Below are 18,166 nucleotides of genomic sequence, written 5' to 3' on the forward strand. Positions count from 1 at the left end.
CACTGACATCACGAATATGGGGCCAGTGAGAGAAGTGATTACCTGTTGTTATGCGATTACCTGTTACCTGGTATTTTATACTGGGGAATACAGTAATTTTTAAAAAGAGAGTTGTCAAAGTAGTGGACAAAAGAGAAAAATTGCCGCTAGCCTGATATATATGGCAATTCTAAAATGTCTGTCTCTGGAATTAAGTATTGTTATATCTGGCTACACGGTAAAGTACGGTGGTCTTTTAACATCCTGAGGAAGGCGTTGAAAGCATTAATAGCTTTAATTCTTTTTTTTTTTTTCCCCTTCTAGGTGCTCAAAGGTCATGATGATCACGTGATTACTTGTCTCCAGTTTTGCGGTAACCGAATAGTTAGTGGCTCTGATGATAACACGTTAAAAGTGTGGTCAGCAGTTACTGGGAAGGTAGGCTGTTACTTTGCCGTACATTATTAGTTTTCTGACTGTTTGGGGAGCTCGGATATTGATGCAGAAACACAGGGCGTCGAGTCTTCCTATCGTTGTTTTCCATTTTTCTTCTCTTGCTTGGCCTTGGGGCTTCGAGACATTTGTAATGTAGTCTAAGTGCTCGGTGTCCCCACTGCGGACTTTGGGGAGCTATGAGCACACCGTAGTTTTTATTTGTTTTTCAGGTCCGTAAAAAATGAGTATTGCTCAGATACCATAAAACACCTTGTTCCTTCACCACCTGACTGTATATACAAGTATACATTACATCTGTCCGCCGTTTTCACTGTAGGAGATCTCTGAATATGAACTTTGTCTGAATTTGCTACTGATCAGGCTGTAGGAGCCGGTTGTGGTTTTCTGCTTACATCTTGTAGCTGTGTTTTACGGTGTCTTGGTTTCCTTGTAAGAAGTGCCTTCAGGAGGTATGGTGTGCTGCCACTCCCTGTCTGTCCACATTCTTCAGCACAAGCTTTTCCCATGAAGCAGGATCTAGATGCCTTTGTCGGGTGATGTCTTCAAATTTTCATGCTGCATAAGATTGCCTTAAAGGGAACCTGACAAGTCCCCCATGCCCTCCCAAACACCACCATTTATATATTTATTACTAAATACTCTGCCTAACGAAAACTTTATACTGCATGTCACCTAAACACACATATTGAAAAGCAAATGATCCTTTTGACTAGTCGATGGTGCATTAGTTCCCCAGACTAGTCGGCCCTCTCCGCATGTCATCACACCCCTGTGGGCATAACGTGATTTGCTGAGAGCCAGCGTCATCACCAGCCCTTTACAAATCCTACACATGCATACTGCTTTCTTCACTAACATAATAGCGCCTCTGAATTCAGATGTATGCGTCCCAATTTCAAAGAGGTGCATTGGACGTGTTGAGAACTGAAATCACTATCTTCACTTTCATCCATGCAGTGTTTCTCTGAAGCTGGGAAGGATGCACTTGGCTTCAGAGGCGCAATGATTTTAGTCAAGAAAGCCGCACGCATACACGGGATTTGCACTGTGCTGGCAATGACACTGGATCTCTGCAACTCATGTTATCACGCCCATAGGGGCATTATACAGGCTGAAAGGGACAACTAGTCTGGAGGACTATTGCCCCATTGACTAGTCAAAGAAATAATTTACATATGAAAAAGGACTTCATAAAGACCTTTTTTCAATATGTATTTAGGTGTCATGCAGTATAAAGAGCTCGTTGTACAGAATATTTAGTAATAAAAATATAAATGCTAGTGGATGGGAGAGCGTGGAGGACCTGTCAGGTTCCCCTTTTAATAATTGCTCCCATAAAATCAATATTGAAATCCTTAGTTAAAGGGGTGGTCCAAAGCGAAATGAAATGTCATTTAAATCCCCATGTATTTAATGCTATAATCTAAGCTACTTTCTAATATACTAGTATTAAAATCCCTAGTTGCTCACTACACTATCTAACAGACTAACACTATTCTATTTTTATTTAAACAAATAGTTTCAACATAAGCAAATTCATTGTATTGCCCAAAATGGATATAGATAGAGTTATGTGTTATGCTTAGAAAAATAGATGGACAAGAGGAAATCGCAAAATGAAAACCATAGCAAAGAAAAAGCGATCAGACCTCCTTAATGCAACAAATATTTATTGTAGAAGGTGATAAAGTGGGGATGAAAATGTGACGTCTTCACCCTGATGAAGGCTCACACCGAAACGTCCGTCGGGTGGGCGCTCTTCCCCATCAGTATTGGCAATAATTGTTGCAGTGCAGGATTACGCGGTCTAGGCTCGCTCCCTGCATTGATCTTGGTAAGCAGATCTATGTCCTCATTTATTAGGAGATTGTGTACTTCTCTATCTCCTGTACAGTCATTTTACATATGACTCCTTTAGTACGGTCTGGAATAAAATGTAACCCATCAGTACTATTAATGCTGGTATTCAGTATAGTGTTTATAGCGGCTTATAATTAGTGCCACCTAATGCCCTGTTAACACTTTGTGCTCTATTTTTCCAGACCTTTCTCTGCAAATTTGTAGTAGGTGTTTCATCTCTGCACCTTTTTTTTTTTTTTTTTTTTCTGCGCTGTCCATACACCCTAATCTTTTAGGCTGTTCATATTATACTATATATTTTGGCATCTGCAATTTTTATACATTCTCTGTTGCCTTTATATTATTATTCTTTGCTATTGCAATTCCTACCTTTACAAATATCTGGTTACTGTATGATGTAAGCACTTTTACCTGCTGTGGGAATTGTGTGCCTTTTTCTGACTTTGTGTTGTCACATTTTCACCCCCACTTTATCACCTTCTATAATAAATGATACTTGTTGCATTAAAGATGTGTGATCACTTTTTCTTTGCTATGGTATGCTATTTTTTATTTAGTCTAGTTCCTGTCTGACGATTTGTTTAAGAATCCCAGTGCATGCTGGGATATACAGTGTCATCAGAGGGCAGAATCTGTGGCAGTGACCGCAGCCTCTGCCCCTCCCTGACATGAGTTATCATGACACTCTTTTCAATGGCGGGTCTGTCCCTCTCTGTCCCCCTCTGTCCCCCTCTCTGTCCCCCTCTCTGTCCCCCTCTCTGTCCCCCTCTCTGTCCCCCTCTCTGTCCCCCTCTCTGTCCCCCCTCTCTGTCCCCCCTCTCTGTCCCCCCTCTCTGTCCCCCCTCTCTGTCCCCCCTCTCTGTCCCCCCTCTCTGTCCCCCCTCTCTGTCCCCCCTCTCTGTCCCCCCTCTCTCTGCCCCCCCCCTCTCTGCCCCCCCCTCTCTGCCCCCCCCCCCTCTCTGCCCCCCCCCCTCTCTGCCCCCCCCCCCTCTCTGCCCCCCCCCCTCTCTGCCCCCCCCCTCTCTGCCCCCCCCCTCTCTGCCCCCCCCCTCTCTGCCCCCCCCCTCTCTGCCCTGTGCTATCTGCTTGTGACATCACTGGTCTCCTGAATGCCGGGAATGGACTGCGCTGATCTGAGCAGATAACGGTGCAGTGCATGGTGCAGATCACGCAGGGACAGACCCGCCCCTGAAAGGAGCGTCATGATGACTTTGTTTCAGGAAGGGGCAGAGGTTGCGGTCACTGCCACAGATTCTGCCCCCTGATTACACTTTCAATTTCCCAGCATGCACTGGGATTCTCAAATAGTTACCAGGCAGGAACTATAAATAAAAATAATGTAGGTTAGTGTAGTTATGGAACGGTAGTGAATTTTTAATACAATATTAGAAAGCTTAGATTATAACATCAAATGGCAATGTAAATGGGACTTCCTTTTACCTGCGGACCCCGCCTTTTAAGCCAAGTAGTGTGTTAATATTGCGCTGTGCCCTATAATCGGTAGTGGATGCTTGTCATGCTTATTTAGTAGTAGTTGTATGGCATCTGAATAATTCTGGCTCCTGTAGCAGCGTCGTTCTTACATGACCCAACCAAACATTAATGAGCCACAGTAATGATGATTTTTCTAGTAGTGGTGATTCTATTATCAGATAACTTCTCAGTTGTTTCATGCTGTATATACCCAGTTTTCCTGGAATCTTCTCACTTAAATCTTAATCCTTTCAGTGTACAGCCTAAGGCCAGTTTTTGAAGTGTAATATGGGCTCATAATTGTGAATGCAAGTCTTGGCCTGACGAGAGTCGTCTGACCTGTAGAGACAGATTCGCAGTAATTCCTATGAAGCTATTGGTCAGTCATTAGACCTCTCGTCGTGCAAGGACACTGTGAAGCTGGCCGGATTAATACCGGGCTTGGGGAGTTTCAGGAAGTCTTAAGTTCTTTTAGAGGTTTACAGCTATCAAGTGGGACCTAAATTTTTGGGTGGGGTTTTTTTTGTGTGACTTGAAAAACAGATTCCTTAAGTCTTAATGGAAAGGTGTCTTGGTGTAAATGCCTAATTGCAGCAATTTGGGTCTTAAGGTTCCTATGCATATTAGACTAACATCTGCTGTTATATACTGGTTTGGCCGTCAGTATAGGGGCCCCTGACAGATGACTTTTTGGAGTTGAGGATCTGGACTGTCAATCTTTTAGTTGTCATGGAGATAAGCCGTCCTCAGATGTCTGGCAGTATCTGATAGAACACAGGATACCCACACCGAGTGCGCACTGCTGTGTATGGGAGACATGGCTGAGATACCTGGCTTGGCCAACAGTGATCTAAAAACTAATCTGGACAGTGAGGCAGTACATCCAGTGAAATCAACCTTGAGTTATGACCACTATGTATATTGTATGGGGGCTTTAGTGTGTTCACCGTGTGGGTGCTGCTATGTAATATTTAGGCTATGTGCCCACGCTAGAATGTCCCTGCGGATTTTTTTGCCTGAAAATCCGCGACTTTCGCGGCAAATCCGCACCCGCGGATTTGCCGCGGATTTACCGCGGATTTTGATGCGGATTTTATTTTTCTTTTTTTCCCCATTCAAAACCAAAAATCCGCACCAAATCTGCACCAAACAATTGACATGCTGCAGATTTTTCCGGATCAAAATCCGCGGCAAATCCGCAGCGGAAAAATCCGCAGCATGGGCACAGCATTTCCAAAATGCCATTGAAATGGCTTGGAAGTGCTGCTGCTGCAGATTTTCGGCAAATCCGCGGCAAAATCCGCGGCAAATCCGCGGCAAATCCTGTAGCGTGGGCACATAGCCTAAATATCCCTTTTGTCCTACAATGTCTGCTTGATTCAACCTGACAAAATCATCCAAGACAAAAATGCATGCCTTGAGCAGTTGGCAAGGCCAACCTCTAATGCATGTAATAAGACTATGAATCATTGGCGTCTATACGTCGTCTGGTACATGTAGGGGTGGTACAAATCACCATAAGAGGCTTCACAGGTGAAAAGAACAAAGGATGGCTAGTAGATGATATCTTGTGGTTTCTGAGGATAATATCCTTGTGAGTCACCAGCTGCTTATAAGTATATTTGATAATATGGTAATGGCGAGGAGGCTTACATCATGTGGGCAGTCGTTATACCACAGCTCATAACCCCGTTATATGTCAAGTAGGCTCCTGAGGCAGACTGTACGTTATAATGATGATGGAAAATGTTTTGCTCCAGAGCCAGACTTAATGTCGTCTTCATGTGACTCACACTAAATTTTTATTAAAAACGAACACGCTTTAACAATTCGACACCTGTAGCTTCAGAGCCATCTAACGAGAGAGCGAGAGAGGTCATTAGTGCCATCATGCTAGAGATACCTTCATTACCGAACTAGAAAATTATATCACCCCCAGAATATGCTTGTTATATATTTATGCGTGTGTGTGCGTGTATATATATATATATATATATATTGTGGTATATATATATATATATATATATATATATATATATATATATATATATATATATATATATATATATATATATATATATATATATATATATATATATATATACCACGACAAATATTTTTCTGTACAAAAACAAGTGAGGAAATACATAAGCAGGCGGTCACAATCCACATGTCCATCGTGATACACTTTTGGTTCTCTATTAAAACTGAAGACAAAACATATAGCAACCACACAAAGGCACACACCCTGAAAGTGACAATGACAACTCAGGGGTAATGCACAGACCTAAAACCAATGCCCTGATTAAAACCTGAGAAAAAGGCAGGGGAAACAGAGTACTGGGGACTAATCATGTCTTCAATCCAAAACCTTTGTGCCTTCTTCTAGTGAATTAATGTGCTCATAAAGGGAATATTGGTACATGAAGGACCATGTACTGATGGTAAAAGTAGTTTTTCATTGATTTTGTTGTGTAGCGTTATTGCTTGACCAAGACAATGCTGACTGTCTCCTCCAGGAGCTGACAATAGAAATCTATGCATGAAGGAAACGCGTGGATAGTATTTGGAAAATCTGTAATGTGCCCATAGACTGCTACATAGATGTTTAAGAGCATATAAATCAGAGCATATACCTGAGCCCCAAACTTCACCGTTTTGGGCATATCTGAAAGCACGATCTCGCCCCACGGCAACCTCTATAAGAAGTGCTTGAGGTGACTGGGTACTTGTGAGAATGTCTCGGGAGTGAAATGCCAGCACAGTAGAACCTTGTATCACGCCTTTCTGAGAGAGACATGGATTGACCAAGATCCCATGTGCCAATTTTGTAGTGACTTTTCCTCTTCACATCCCACTTCGCCATAAAGGACAATTTACCAACTAATTAAACCAAGTATATAATTAACAAAGGGTAAAACAACTCTATTGGGCAAGGAATGAACAGCGGAAAAGGTGACTCTCTGCTTTATAGTTTGTCTCACCTCTGCTCTGATATACTGTACGTGGCATCTAGAAGTGTCAAACTCCATTTTCTGCAGCTCTTACATTGCACAATGTATTGCGTTACTTGTAGGTTGTACTTACTGACTGTAATCCATGTACGTGGACTCTGAGGAGTCAAAGTCTTCTAAATATTGGCCAGAATAATTTTTTTCTCTTCTGGCCCTATGGGGACCACCATTCTTCACATACACTGCTTCTTATCTGCAGATTTTATGGTGTCTTGGTTTCCTGTTATTTTGGTTTTTTACTTTTTAACCTCTAGCAGTGTAGGTATCACCCATACTCTAACTCCATATCAAATTTCCAATGTTTTCTAAACCAAAATGATCTCTTTCCAGTGTCTTCGAACTCTTGTTGGTCATACGGGTGGAGTCTGGTCATCTCAGATGAGAGATAACATAATTATCAGTGGTTCCACAGACAGGACGTTAAAAGTGTGGAATGCAGAGACTGGGGAATGTATACACACGCTTTATGGACATACCTCCACTGTGCGCTGCATGCATCTACATGAAAAAAGGTCAGAACGCCAAACATTTTGTATCACAAGAACCCTAAATACATGTATTATCTCACTTCTCTCCCTTGTGGCCCCTATTAACCTTTATTAAAGCAGTGTAGTCCCAGCCATGAAAGTTTCTCTTTTTTACATGTTTTATTAATATTTTGCGAATAACTATATTGTGCTGGAAGGGGCTCATCATAGACATTGGTATTCTATCCCTAGGGTACGACATTGATGATCAACCAATGGCTGACCACTATTATTGCTAAAAAGCGAGGTGCCCTTTAGTCTTAAACAGCCATTGACTCCTTTTAAATCCTTTTGGAATTACCATAAAATGTCTTAAATAAGGAAGTAACCTAGATAAGTATCTAAATTATAGAACAAAAGTCTTCTGCAGATGTGCGTGTCTCCTTGGGTACAGTATTCATACCTGTTTAATGATTGTTATGCCCTGTTAAATGCTATGCATGAAATTAATATCGTTGGCATTTGATGATTGATTTTTTTTTTTTTTTTTCAATGCTACCCACAGGGTTGTAAGTGGGTCACGAGACGCCACCCTTCGTGTGTGGGATATAGAGACAGGACAATGCTTACATGTTCTTATGGGGCATGTAGCGGCTGTGCGCTGCGTTCAGTATGATGGACGGAGAGTGGTTAGCGGGGCATATGATTTCATGGTGAAAGTCTGGGATCCAGAGACCGAAACCTGTTTACACACACTGCAAGGCCATACAAACAGAGTTTATTCGTTACAGGTAAGAACATCCCTTATTGGAAATCTGTTATTTTTTTGCTTCTGCATTTTGTAAAAAAACAATTAGTTTCAGAAAGTGTGTGTGTGTGTGTGTGTGTGTGTGTGTGTGTGTGTGTGTGTGTGTGTGTGTGTGTGTGTGTGTGTGCACACGTGTCTGTAAAATAGATTTGGGTCTGCGTCTGTTTTATTATAAATGTATGTAGGTCAAATGCCATTCCGATTTCTATTTATTTTGCTCATTACTCTGTGCCCTTACCATCAGACTCGCTGTCTTCATGCTGTCTGCAGAGATGCCCTCTGGTTATAGGGAACATCTGATTTCTCGAAGTGATTGGCTGTACCATTGTAGGTCACTGATTATCTGCCTTATTTCCATCACATTACTGTAGGATAAGTACTTGTGACCTAATTTAATTTTACATTTTGGAGATCATGGGAGCATCCCTTTTTTGCGTCATGGATCATGTTATTTTGATTTCTGTTTCATAACCAGGGAATATATTGGTGTAATTACAAGACGGGCAGCCCTGTGTGTCATATAAGGTGAATAAACTTGTTCTGAGATGTAAATTTAGAATGTGTGCCAGGAGTGGCATGTAGGAATGGCAATATATGGCCCGTTTTGTGCCTACCATTCCTTCTTGACGTAGGAGAACATTGTAAATTTGTGTCAGGAACAGTGGCATGTAGGAATGGCAATATATGGCCCGTTTTGTGCCTGCCATTCCTTGACGTGGGAGAACATTATAGTTTTTGGTTTTTTTTTCACATAATGCATATGCATGCGTCTGCTCCAAAGATTTTGATGGCCGTCCAGGCGGTGATTTCCTATACAAGTATTCTACCAGCTTACATTAATCCTTCCTGAAAATGATTTGTTTCGTTTCCATTATGAATGGCTTCTTTCAGAGTTAAAAGGTAGAAAAACATTTCTTTTTCTCAAATGGAAGAACATTTACTGATGTTGGAGACCCGTCGAAAAGAAACTTTGTGGACATGTCTCATATTGAAGGGTGATCACATTCTGCAAACCCCAACCACCCTTTAGAGTCAGTAACCTAATTGATGTCTTAGCCAAAGCTCCAGTATCAGACCAGCTTGGAAAGAGTTGAATTTTAGGATTTGATCTGAGAGGCTAAGGGCGAAGCTTATTAAAGGGAACCTGTCAGGTCCAATATGCGCCTAGAACCATGAGCAGTTCTGGGTGCTTATTTCTAATCCCTGCCTAACCGTCTCTGTATACACTAGCATAGATTAAAGATCTTTAGAAAAAGTATTTCTAAACATCTTATATCGTATGCTAATGAGCGCAGGGACTAGTCCCCTGGGCGTTAGTTCCCCTGGTTAGTCACCCCCATTATCATGTTAGTACGTCCCTGTGGGTGTGCTGACATGCTAATGAATGTGCAGTGTCAGAGGATGATCTCACTCGCCTCTCCATTTGCCATCGCCACCCGACACTGGATTTCGGCTCAGTGTTCATGAGTCCGGAGTTTGGGTCATGCGCACTATGAAGCCGGGTGTATGCGTCCTGGCTTCAAACCTAAGTAGTGCGCATGACCCAAACTCCGGGGTCATGTGTACTGAGCCAAAATCCAGTGTCGGGCGGTGATGGCAGCAGAGAGGTGAGGGAGATCATACTTTGACGCTGCACATTCATTAGCATGTTAGCACACCCATAGGGGCGTACTAACATGCTAATGAGGGCGACTGGCCAGGGGAACTAGTCCTCTCGCTCATTATCATACGATATAAGATCTTTAGAAATACTTTTTCGAAAGATCCCTTTATCTATGCTAGTGTATATAGGGACAGTTACAGGGATTAGAGATATGCAGCCAGAACTGCTCATTGTTCTGGGTGCATATTGGACCGGACAGGTTCCCTTTAAGTGTTCCCACAAATTTTGGAAATATTTGTATTCAAGCCTGAGGTCCTCGGCCAACTTCTACTACTCCTCTTCTCGTACTGCTCACCTAACTTCAGATCTGCTGATGTACTTGTAAATTACAGCTCCAGTGGTTGGAGCTTGTGTGTTTTATACTATATGATGTGTCTTTGTGGTTTAACACATTTAATAGTTTGCGGTTTTTTTCTTGGCAGTTTGATGGCATCCATGTTGTCAGTGGATCTTTGGATACCTCAATCAGAGTCTGGGATGTGGAGACTGGGAATTGTATCCACACTCTTACTGGGCACCAGTCATTAACCAGTGGAATGGAACTGAAAGACAACATCCTTGTGTCTGGAAATGCAGATTCTACTGTTAAAATCTGGGACATTAAAACAGGACAGTGTTTACAGACATTGCAAGGTAAGCGCTCAAATCATTGGCTAAACCATCGCCTCTTAAAACAAAGCAAACCAGACGGCTAGGCCCAGAATGTAACAATCATCGATGACTGATCGGTGTTTTTTTTGTTTTTCACTTTATTTTTACTAAAATGCCTGCTTGTAGCTATACAAGATGTTACCTGCGGTTCACAGAGCCCCAGATAAATATATTAAGTCTATAAAATAACAATTTGCGTTTGGAGATGTCAAATCTGTTCACGCTCTAGAAATCTCAGCGATAAGTGTCTGCTGTGAAACTTGCATTAACATAGTTTAGAATTTAGATTTAATGCCAGATGCCTTGAATAAAGTCATTTAAAAGTGCCATAAAAATAGTTCATATTGGTTCAGATCGGAAAATCTTTGCAGGGAAATGAAAAGCTCAGTTGTCCTCTGCATCTAATCTTGGGAGGGGAAATCCTCCCCATTCCACTGGCTTGATTTATATGACTAGACGGCTTATGCTGCCTCCCAGTCTAATTAAGTCATTGGGTCTTATAAGGTGCTAGTAAGCCCCAAGTAATGGAAGAGATTGATTTTTGATATGTCATTCTTGGGATTTTTTTATGGTCTGCTAACTACAGTTCTCATTATTGTAAAGGGGCGTTTGTCTTGTGGAGTATATTGCCTTGGGGCGCTGAATTCTTTTCATACTTTTACTTTGTAGAGCCTGAAACTCGTATTATGTTAATGAGGTCAGATTTGCATTTCCCTTTCATTATTTGGGATCAGTGGGGCAGATTTTACTAATTCTGTCTAATGTTTTAGACATTGCATCTTTCAACTAGACCCCGTTAACCTTTGCCCAATGCTTTGCAGTGTCTCATTCTAGATTATACATTTAAAAGATAAAAAGCTGTGGAAAGAAGAGCGCAATAGGGGCTTACCCTAATATATGCAGGGTACACACAATGAGCAATCCTACTCACCAAATGGAGTTGTGAAAGTCACAACTCCTGTAAAAGCACGTAAAATCCAGATCACGGCAGCAGTACCCCAGGCGGCTGATAACAGAGAGAGGTAGAAAAGGGCTTTTGTTCACCGCGCCAATGATCACTGATGAATTTGTCGGATTAATGTAACTTTATTTTTCACAGGTCTATGCGTTTCTGGAGACTCAGCTCCCTTCTTCAGGATCGACAAGCACAAGAAACATCAAATCTCAGATTTGATGTTTCTTGTGCCTGTCGGTCCTGAAGAAGGGAGCTGAGCCTCCAGAAACACATAGACCTGTGCAAAATAAAGTTACATTAATCCGACAAATTCATCAGTGATCATTGGCGATGTGAACAAAAGCCCTTTTCTACCTCTCTGTTATTAGTTTATAAATTTGGCATGTCCAAGAAATGTATGTAACCCGCAAAGGCACTAAGTAAATAGTAACACACGTAAAAAGTTATCACAGCCCAAGGAGGTGGCCACTCTCAAATGTACGGAGGACACAAAAAACTAAAACCAATGGCCAGCACACCTGTTAGTGCAAGGATAATATGTAGCTGCACGTATACACTGTGGTGATTAACTGAAAAATCTAACCTAGAGTAAAAACAGTCTTTAAATTTTACACATTCAAGAAATTTATCTAGAACATTACCTGTGGGTTTTTTTTGTGTTTGTTTTTTTTATATATACACAATTTTTGTATGTGTTGTCACATTTTATACAGAAAATGTCTACAACACATCTGACACAAGACAAGTTAGGTAATTTTGGGTGGTAAATTAGTCCAGAATTTTGGTACGTTGCTTTTCATACATCTTCCCCCAAGTTGGTTTCTTTTCTAAAGATGTATGTCAGCAGAAGAAAGTGGGCACTTTGTTTTCCTTGGTGCATTCCTTAGTCATCTATGATTAAAGGGGTGGGTCACTACTGTGCAATAGGGCTCTGTGACTTCTGAGATCAGTGATGTCACGTCAGATTCCAGTTGACCTGACATCACCAAGCCCGGCCCCAGTCTTCCTGAGGGACTGGGCTGTGGGCAGCTTTTCACCTCTCATCAAAGCCCAGCATGTTGTGCGCTCACTCTCTTTCGCTGCAGAGCGCCGCAAGCAGGAGTGATGCTGGGCTGTGATGATCGGCGAAACACCACCCACAGTCCAATCACTCAGACTGGGACCGGGCTTGGTGATGTTGGGTCAACTGGAAGTTGACGTGACATCACCGGATCTTAGAGGTCATGGAGCCCGATGAATCACTTCATAGGGAGGAATGATAGTCCAAAACGCATAAAATGTTTTGAAGACCACACTGTATTGGACATTCATGTGCACACATGACCTACAGTATGTAACCAAGGAGTGACGAATGTGTCTCCTGCTCAGGCTGTCGTGCGCCCAAGATGCGAGTGATGCAGGTGTGGTGAGCTGACACTTTCGGTGTTTGGATTCCTTTTGTGAAGCTGTTTAGTTAACCAGTCTCCTAAAATGGTATCTGATTGAGTTTCTGAACCCTGTGAAGGCCAGCAGTAGACTCCCATCACCTCAAATCTCTGGGATAATGTCCTCCCCACCAATGTTACCTTCTGATGCGTCTGCAGTGGCTTTTTTATATAACTTCTATGTCTAGTAAAATCACCCGCTAAACTGTAATTTTTGTTTCCTCTAGGTCCCAACAAACATCAAAGCGCTGTGACTTGTTTACAGTTCAACAAGAATTTTGTAATAACCAGCTCAGATGATGGGACTGTAAAGCTATGGGACTTGAAAACAGGCGAATTTATTCGGAACCTGGTCACATTAGAAAGTGGAGGAAGTGGTGGTGTTGTGTGGCGAATTCGGGCCTCCAACACAAAGCTTGTATGTGCTGTCGGAAGCAGAAATGGGACTGAGGAGACAAAGCTGCTGGTGTTGGACTTTGATGTGGACATGAAGTGAAGGCTGGGGAAATTAATTTGTCCAAATTTCTAGACTGCATAATTCTCCCCCCCCCCCATTTTTTTTTTCTGCCTCCCACTTCTTACCCAGCCCTTCCCTCCAAAAATATCTATTGGCCTTGGCAAAACAGGATCTAGGCTTGGGACAACGTACGGCAAAGACCTACGCATGGTGTATGTGAAGACATCTTGTCACAAAAATGACTTCCCATTTTAACGTGGGTTACCTTTTTTTTTTTTTTCTTTTGCAAAAAGTAGGACTCTCCAAATGAAACCAGGCGCATTTATTTCTAGCAGTCTCCAATTGGTCCTAGGGCGGCCTAGTAGCTGAGCTGTCCTAAAAGCTAGACCCTACCTAAACGCTTCACAAATTACTGGTTGACTTCAGACGAGAGCAGCTGCAACAAAGTCATTTTCTTGTTTTTCAAATGCTGAAAAAAATATAACTGTGAATTTTTTATTTTTTTCTTTGTACAGTTATCACTTTTTTTTTTTTTTGCGGACTATTGCCAATGTCAATCAATCACAGTATTAGCCTGTTTCTCTACTTATTGTTGCTTCCATCTACATGTTTCATTGTATGTGTTGCTCTGGGGTGACAAGCTTGTCTTTACGTTCTCAGATGGATATAAATCTTGATGCTGGTGCTAGCAAGTAGGTCTTTTCTAATGGGATTGTTGTCCCACAGCTGTACTGTATTCCCAGTGGCCAAACATATTTATGCTGCTAAATGAAAGGAGAGGAAAAAAAAAAGCAAATTTTTTTTTTTTCTTTTTAATTATTATTGTTTTACTGCTGTGACGTTTTAGTCCCAGACTGAATTCCAAATTTCTTCTAGTTTGGATACAGAAAAAAAAGACTTTTTGCCACTGAAAGTTGAATCCACTGTGCCTCTAAGAGGCCGAATGTGGGCCAGTTTCAGATAATTAAGAGTGAAGTTTGCTTGCAAAGAAAAAATGAAAAAGTTTTGAGTGTGTAAAGCTTAGTTTCATTTTTTTAATTTTTTTTTTCTTTCTTTTTTTTTTTTTTTTTTTTTTTTTTTTGAGCAAAATGTAAACACATTCCTTAGAACAGAGGAGTTGTAGCCTGTTCTTTTGGGAACTTTGTTGTGAGGCTGTGGTGAATGTTAAAATATATATTAAAGTAAAAAAAAAAAAACACAAAAAAAACATAACACAACTGACAAAAAAACAAAACTGATCTGACTCCATAGATGACAGTATTTGGGGGAAAACAGCTGTTACAGTCCATCAGGGCATGCTGACAAATGAAGCAGAAGGCAAGAGTTATTATATTTTTTTGTTTTTTGTTTTTTTGCAGTGTGAGCTTCACGTGCAAATATAATACAAATTACCAATGTCCTATGATTTGCCTCATGTTCCAAAAGTCACAACTCAAGCCGAACTGTGAAAAGTGGTTTAACACTGTATCCTATGCGATCTTTTTTGATATTTTTTTTTCCATTATTTTTTTTTTTTTTTTTATTGTTCCTCCTCATCCTATTTTTTTTTTATTTTTTTCCATTATTTATAATCTGGTTTTAAAATAATCAGATTCCATTTGGTTCATTTTACAGTTCTATAACAACATGATGTGATGGAGGAAAACAATGTTTAAAGGGATTGTGTCTATGGTTTGATTCACTTAGAAATTTTATTTTCTTATAACTTAAGTGCAATAAAATGTGTTTTTTTTCATGTTACAGACTTATTGGTGCCTTTTTAACAACTTCTAAAATATTACACGTTATGTAAAATCCCATCTGGAGATTATTACCACCCATTTAAAGGGCATCTGTCAGCAGGTATTTGCTACATCATTTGAGAGCAGCATGATGTAGGCAAAGAGACCCTGAGTTCAACACTTAGTTTACTGTGTGCAGCCATTCTGACACCGTGAAAGATTTTAGATTTTGCATGTAGCAGTGCTGGGAGAGCTGCCCCCGCCCACACCAGACTTTGTATATATTTCCATAGACCAAGCTGCTAATCACAGGGGGGGGCGTAGTTCGACTACAAATCACATGCTGCTGAGACCCACTAATGATGAAGATAAGAGTCTTAAACTAACATTACAGGTAAACAAAAGCAGACTATGAGATAAGAGACGCAGGGCTAAATTCTATGTTTTAACTCGTGCTGCATGCTATCTTCAAGTTACATTGCAGAAACCTGCAGACAGTCCCTTTTAATATTAGTAGCATTTACATGGTGGCATTTAAAGAAAGTACTTCACGTGTTCATAGTTTTGTCTGGTATTACAGCTCAATTTTATTATTGAAGGGAGTGTGGCTCAGCTGCAATCTTGTCCACATCTGGAGTGCTGGTTTGTTAATCCTATTTAGAGGGATAACCATATCTAAGCTACGAATTTCTCTGTTGAATTGAAATAAGTGTTAATTCTGAAGGTAAAGTACATGTTTTCTATACAATATCACTGGTAGGGTGCAGATTGTCAGAGTATCCCCATAGTAATGCATACTTTTGATATAGTGGTATTAGCCAAATAACTAATGGCCCTATAGTTTAATATCTATTGGTGCATATGATACAGTTTTATATGTTGCCCTATTTCCATTATAAATGCCAACTACATCAAGGATCTAGGTATACAGGCCAATAATCGGGAACGAGCGCTCTTAGGGACCTTGTTTCTTGGTTATCTCCTTGTCTAAATAGTTAATCGTCTGGCAATAAGCAAGCTAAAAAAATCATTATTGTCCTGTATAAAAATCTGATGTGCTGCTTATAACACGATGCTCGGCAAACAATAGAAGTTCAGTAGGCCTGTCTAAACAGGACATTGGACTTGGCCAATAACTGTGTTTATTCATCACTGTTACCGGGTTTTATACATTGAGAGGCTTTAGCCTTAACATTGCTCTGCAGCGTCCAGCACCATGGTGGATGTTTACGGATTACGTTCACCCTATAGACCTTCAGGCTGTACTTGATTACGTTGGCACCAATGATTAATATACTTAACATTGAAATTGCAACACCAAGAAGAAAGGGTTGTGAAATTCTGAAAATCACAGGTTCGATAACAATGAAAAATGATGATGAAATAATGTAAACAACATTTTCAAAACCTCTCTTCAGTGCAGAGTATGAGCGCCACACCCAGAAATTAAGTAACTTACACAGCTTGTCATTCTATTAATGATGTTAGGAATGGTTGAGAATTGCACTTAGGCACCCAAATTGTCAAGATCCGCTGCTGGCAGCGCAATATGCAATTGCCAAATAATGAGGCCGCATAATTTATGGGAGACAAGTCAACAGACAGCATATGCTTTGGTAGCACATTTAGGCCTCTTGGCTTCTCATAGTAGCACAAGCAATATACTCGGGCTGTTTTTGTGTTGAAAAACCGCTTCTGGGACACTTATGTTTCCTCGTGAAAGACTTCATTGTGTTGTATCAATGGTCTCCAGAACAATCTCCAGCTATCATTGCCTTCAAGACAAAAACGAGACTAATCGTTGAAGGGGATAGCCCTCCATTCCAGTTTCTATTGCCGTCTTAGGCTGCTTTCACACATCTGTTTTTTTTTCCATCAGGCTCAATCCGGCTCAAAAATCTATGCAACAGATGCTGCGAAAAAAAACGGACCCGTTGCATAAGTTTTTCCATGCGGCCCATCCGTTATTTGACGTATCCGGTATGATACTGAGCATGCGCAGTTCAAAAAACCGCATCTGGCCGCTAAATGCGGTTTTTGCCGCAGGACGCTGCATCCGGCGTCCATAGGCTTGCATTGTAAATCGCGCCGGATCCGGCGCGATGCGGTTTTTCGCCGCATACAAAAAAACACCGCAAGCATTGTTCCATGCGGCCGCCGCATCGGTTAAATATGCCGCAAAAAACGGAAGCAACGCAAGGCCATGCCGCACAATCCGGCGCTAATGCAAGTCTGAGGAAAAAACGCATTCGGCGGCAAAAAAAAAAGATGCGTTTTTTCTGCAAAGCGCCGGATTGTGCCTGATTGCAAAAAACTGATGTATGAAAGCAGCCTTACTCGCCAGAATGATAATCTTTGAGAGTGTTGGCTGTAGGTCAATGAAACAGCAGTAGGTACACATGTGGTTAAACCTTCTGATGCTTTGTATAGACACTGTTTCACTCTGTTGTACAAGCTTCAGTTGTTAATCACTAACTGCCATTTTTCAAATTTGACATGACCAAATGGACAGCGTCATGAAGAGACCTTCAAGAAGTAATGTCACACTGGTCTTAGTTCAGGAATTATGGTGTGTGGTGGCATAATGTACAGTAGCAACTTGGTGTTACATTGATTTGGTGCTGGAATCGGTGGTACGGCCTTTTGTCCAAAGGTTATCGAGCCGTTTTTCAACATGACAGTGCCAAGCCTCGAATTGCTGCTGCTACCATGAGCAATTTGTGTGGTTTTAACCCCTTAACGACCCATGACGTACTGGGTACGTCATGGATCGTGTGCCGGTAAGCCCCGCCGCCGGCAGGCGGCGGCGATCCACGCACATATCAGCTGTTATCAACAGCTGACGTGTGACTGCTAGCCGCGGGTGGAATCGCTTCCACCCTCGGCCATTAACCCCTTACATTTCGCTGCCAAAATCTGGCAGAGATATGTATATGGGCGCCGCCATGACAGTCACTTACCCCGCCCTCACCGGAAGTCACGTGACATGATCACGTGACTTTCGGCGGTTGCCATGGTAGCACAGGGTCATGTGATGACGCCTGTAGCTAACATGACTCACTTCCTCTCAATGCCGGAATACAGCCAGCATTGAAAGTGAAGCAGCAAATCTGCAGTTCTCAGCTCTGTAGCTGAGATCTGCAGATAGTGCAAAGCGATCAGATTGCTGATCGCTAAAGCCCCCTAGGGGAACTAGTAAAATAAAAAAAAAAGTTTTAAAAAATTAAAAAAAATAAAA

The 18,166-nt window shown here is 41.5% G+C and overlaps 1 protein-coding gene across 5 annotated transcripts in view; it reads left to right on the forward strand.

The window, feature by feature from the left end:
- FBXW7 (F-box and WD repeat domain containing 7) overlaps positions 1–14,947 on the forward strand; it is a 237,503-nt gene extending 222,556 nt beyond the window's left edge. For all 5 annotated transcript variants that reach the window (XM_075347838.1, XM_075347835.1, XM_075347844.1 and 2 more), the window contains 5 exons: positions 304–417; positions 7,113–7,294; positions 7,815–8,040; positions 10,143–10,353; positions 12,978–14,947. In XM_075347838.1, the coding sequence (XP_075203953.1) occupies positions 304–417; positions 7,113–7,294; positions 7,815–8,040; positions 10,143–10,353; positions 12,978–13,246 (1,002 nt within the window). In that variant the 3' untranslated portion in view covers positions 13,247–14,947. The remainder of the gene's footprint in view (positions 1–303; positions 418–7,112; positions 7,295–7,814; positions 8,041–10,142; positions 10,354–12,977) is intronic.
- Positions 14,948–18,166: the final 3,219 nt, after the last annotated feature.

The sequence above is a fragment of the Anomaloglossus baeobatrachus genome, chromosome 1 (assembly GCF_048569485.1).
Source record: "Anomaloglossus baeobatrachus isolate aAnoBae1 chromosome 1, aAnoBae1.hap1, whole genome shotgun sequence".
NCBI classification, from domain to species: Eukaryota; Metazoa; Chordata; class Amphibia; order Anura; family Aromobatidae; genus Anomaloglossus; species Anomaloglossus baeobatrachus.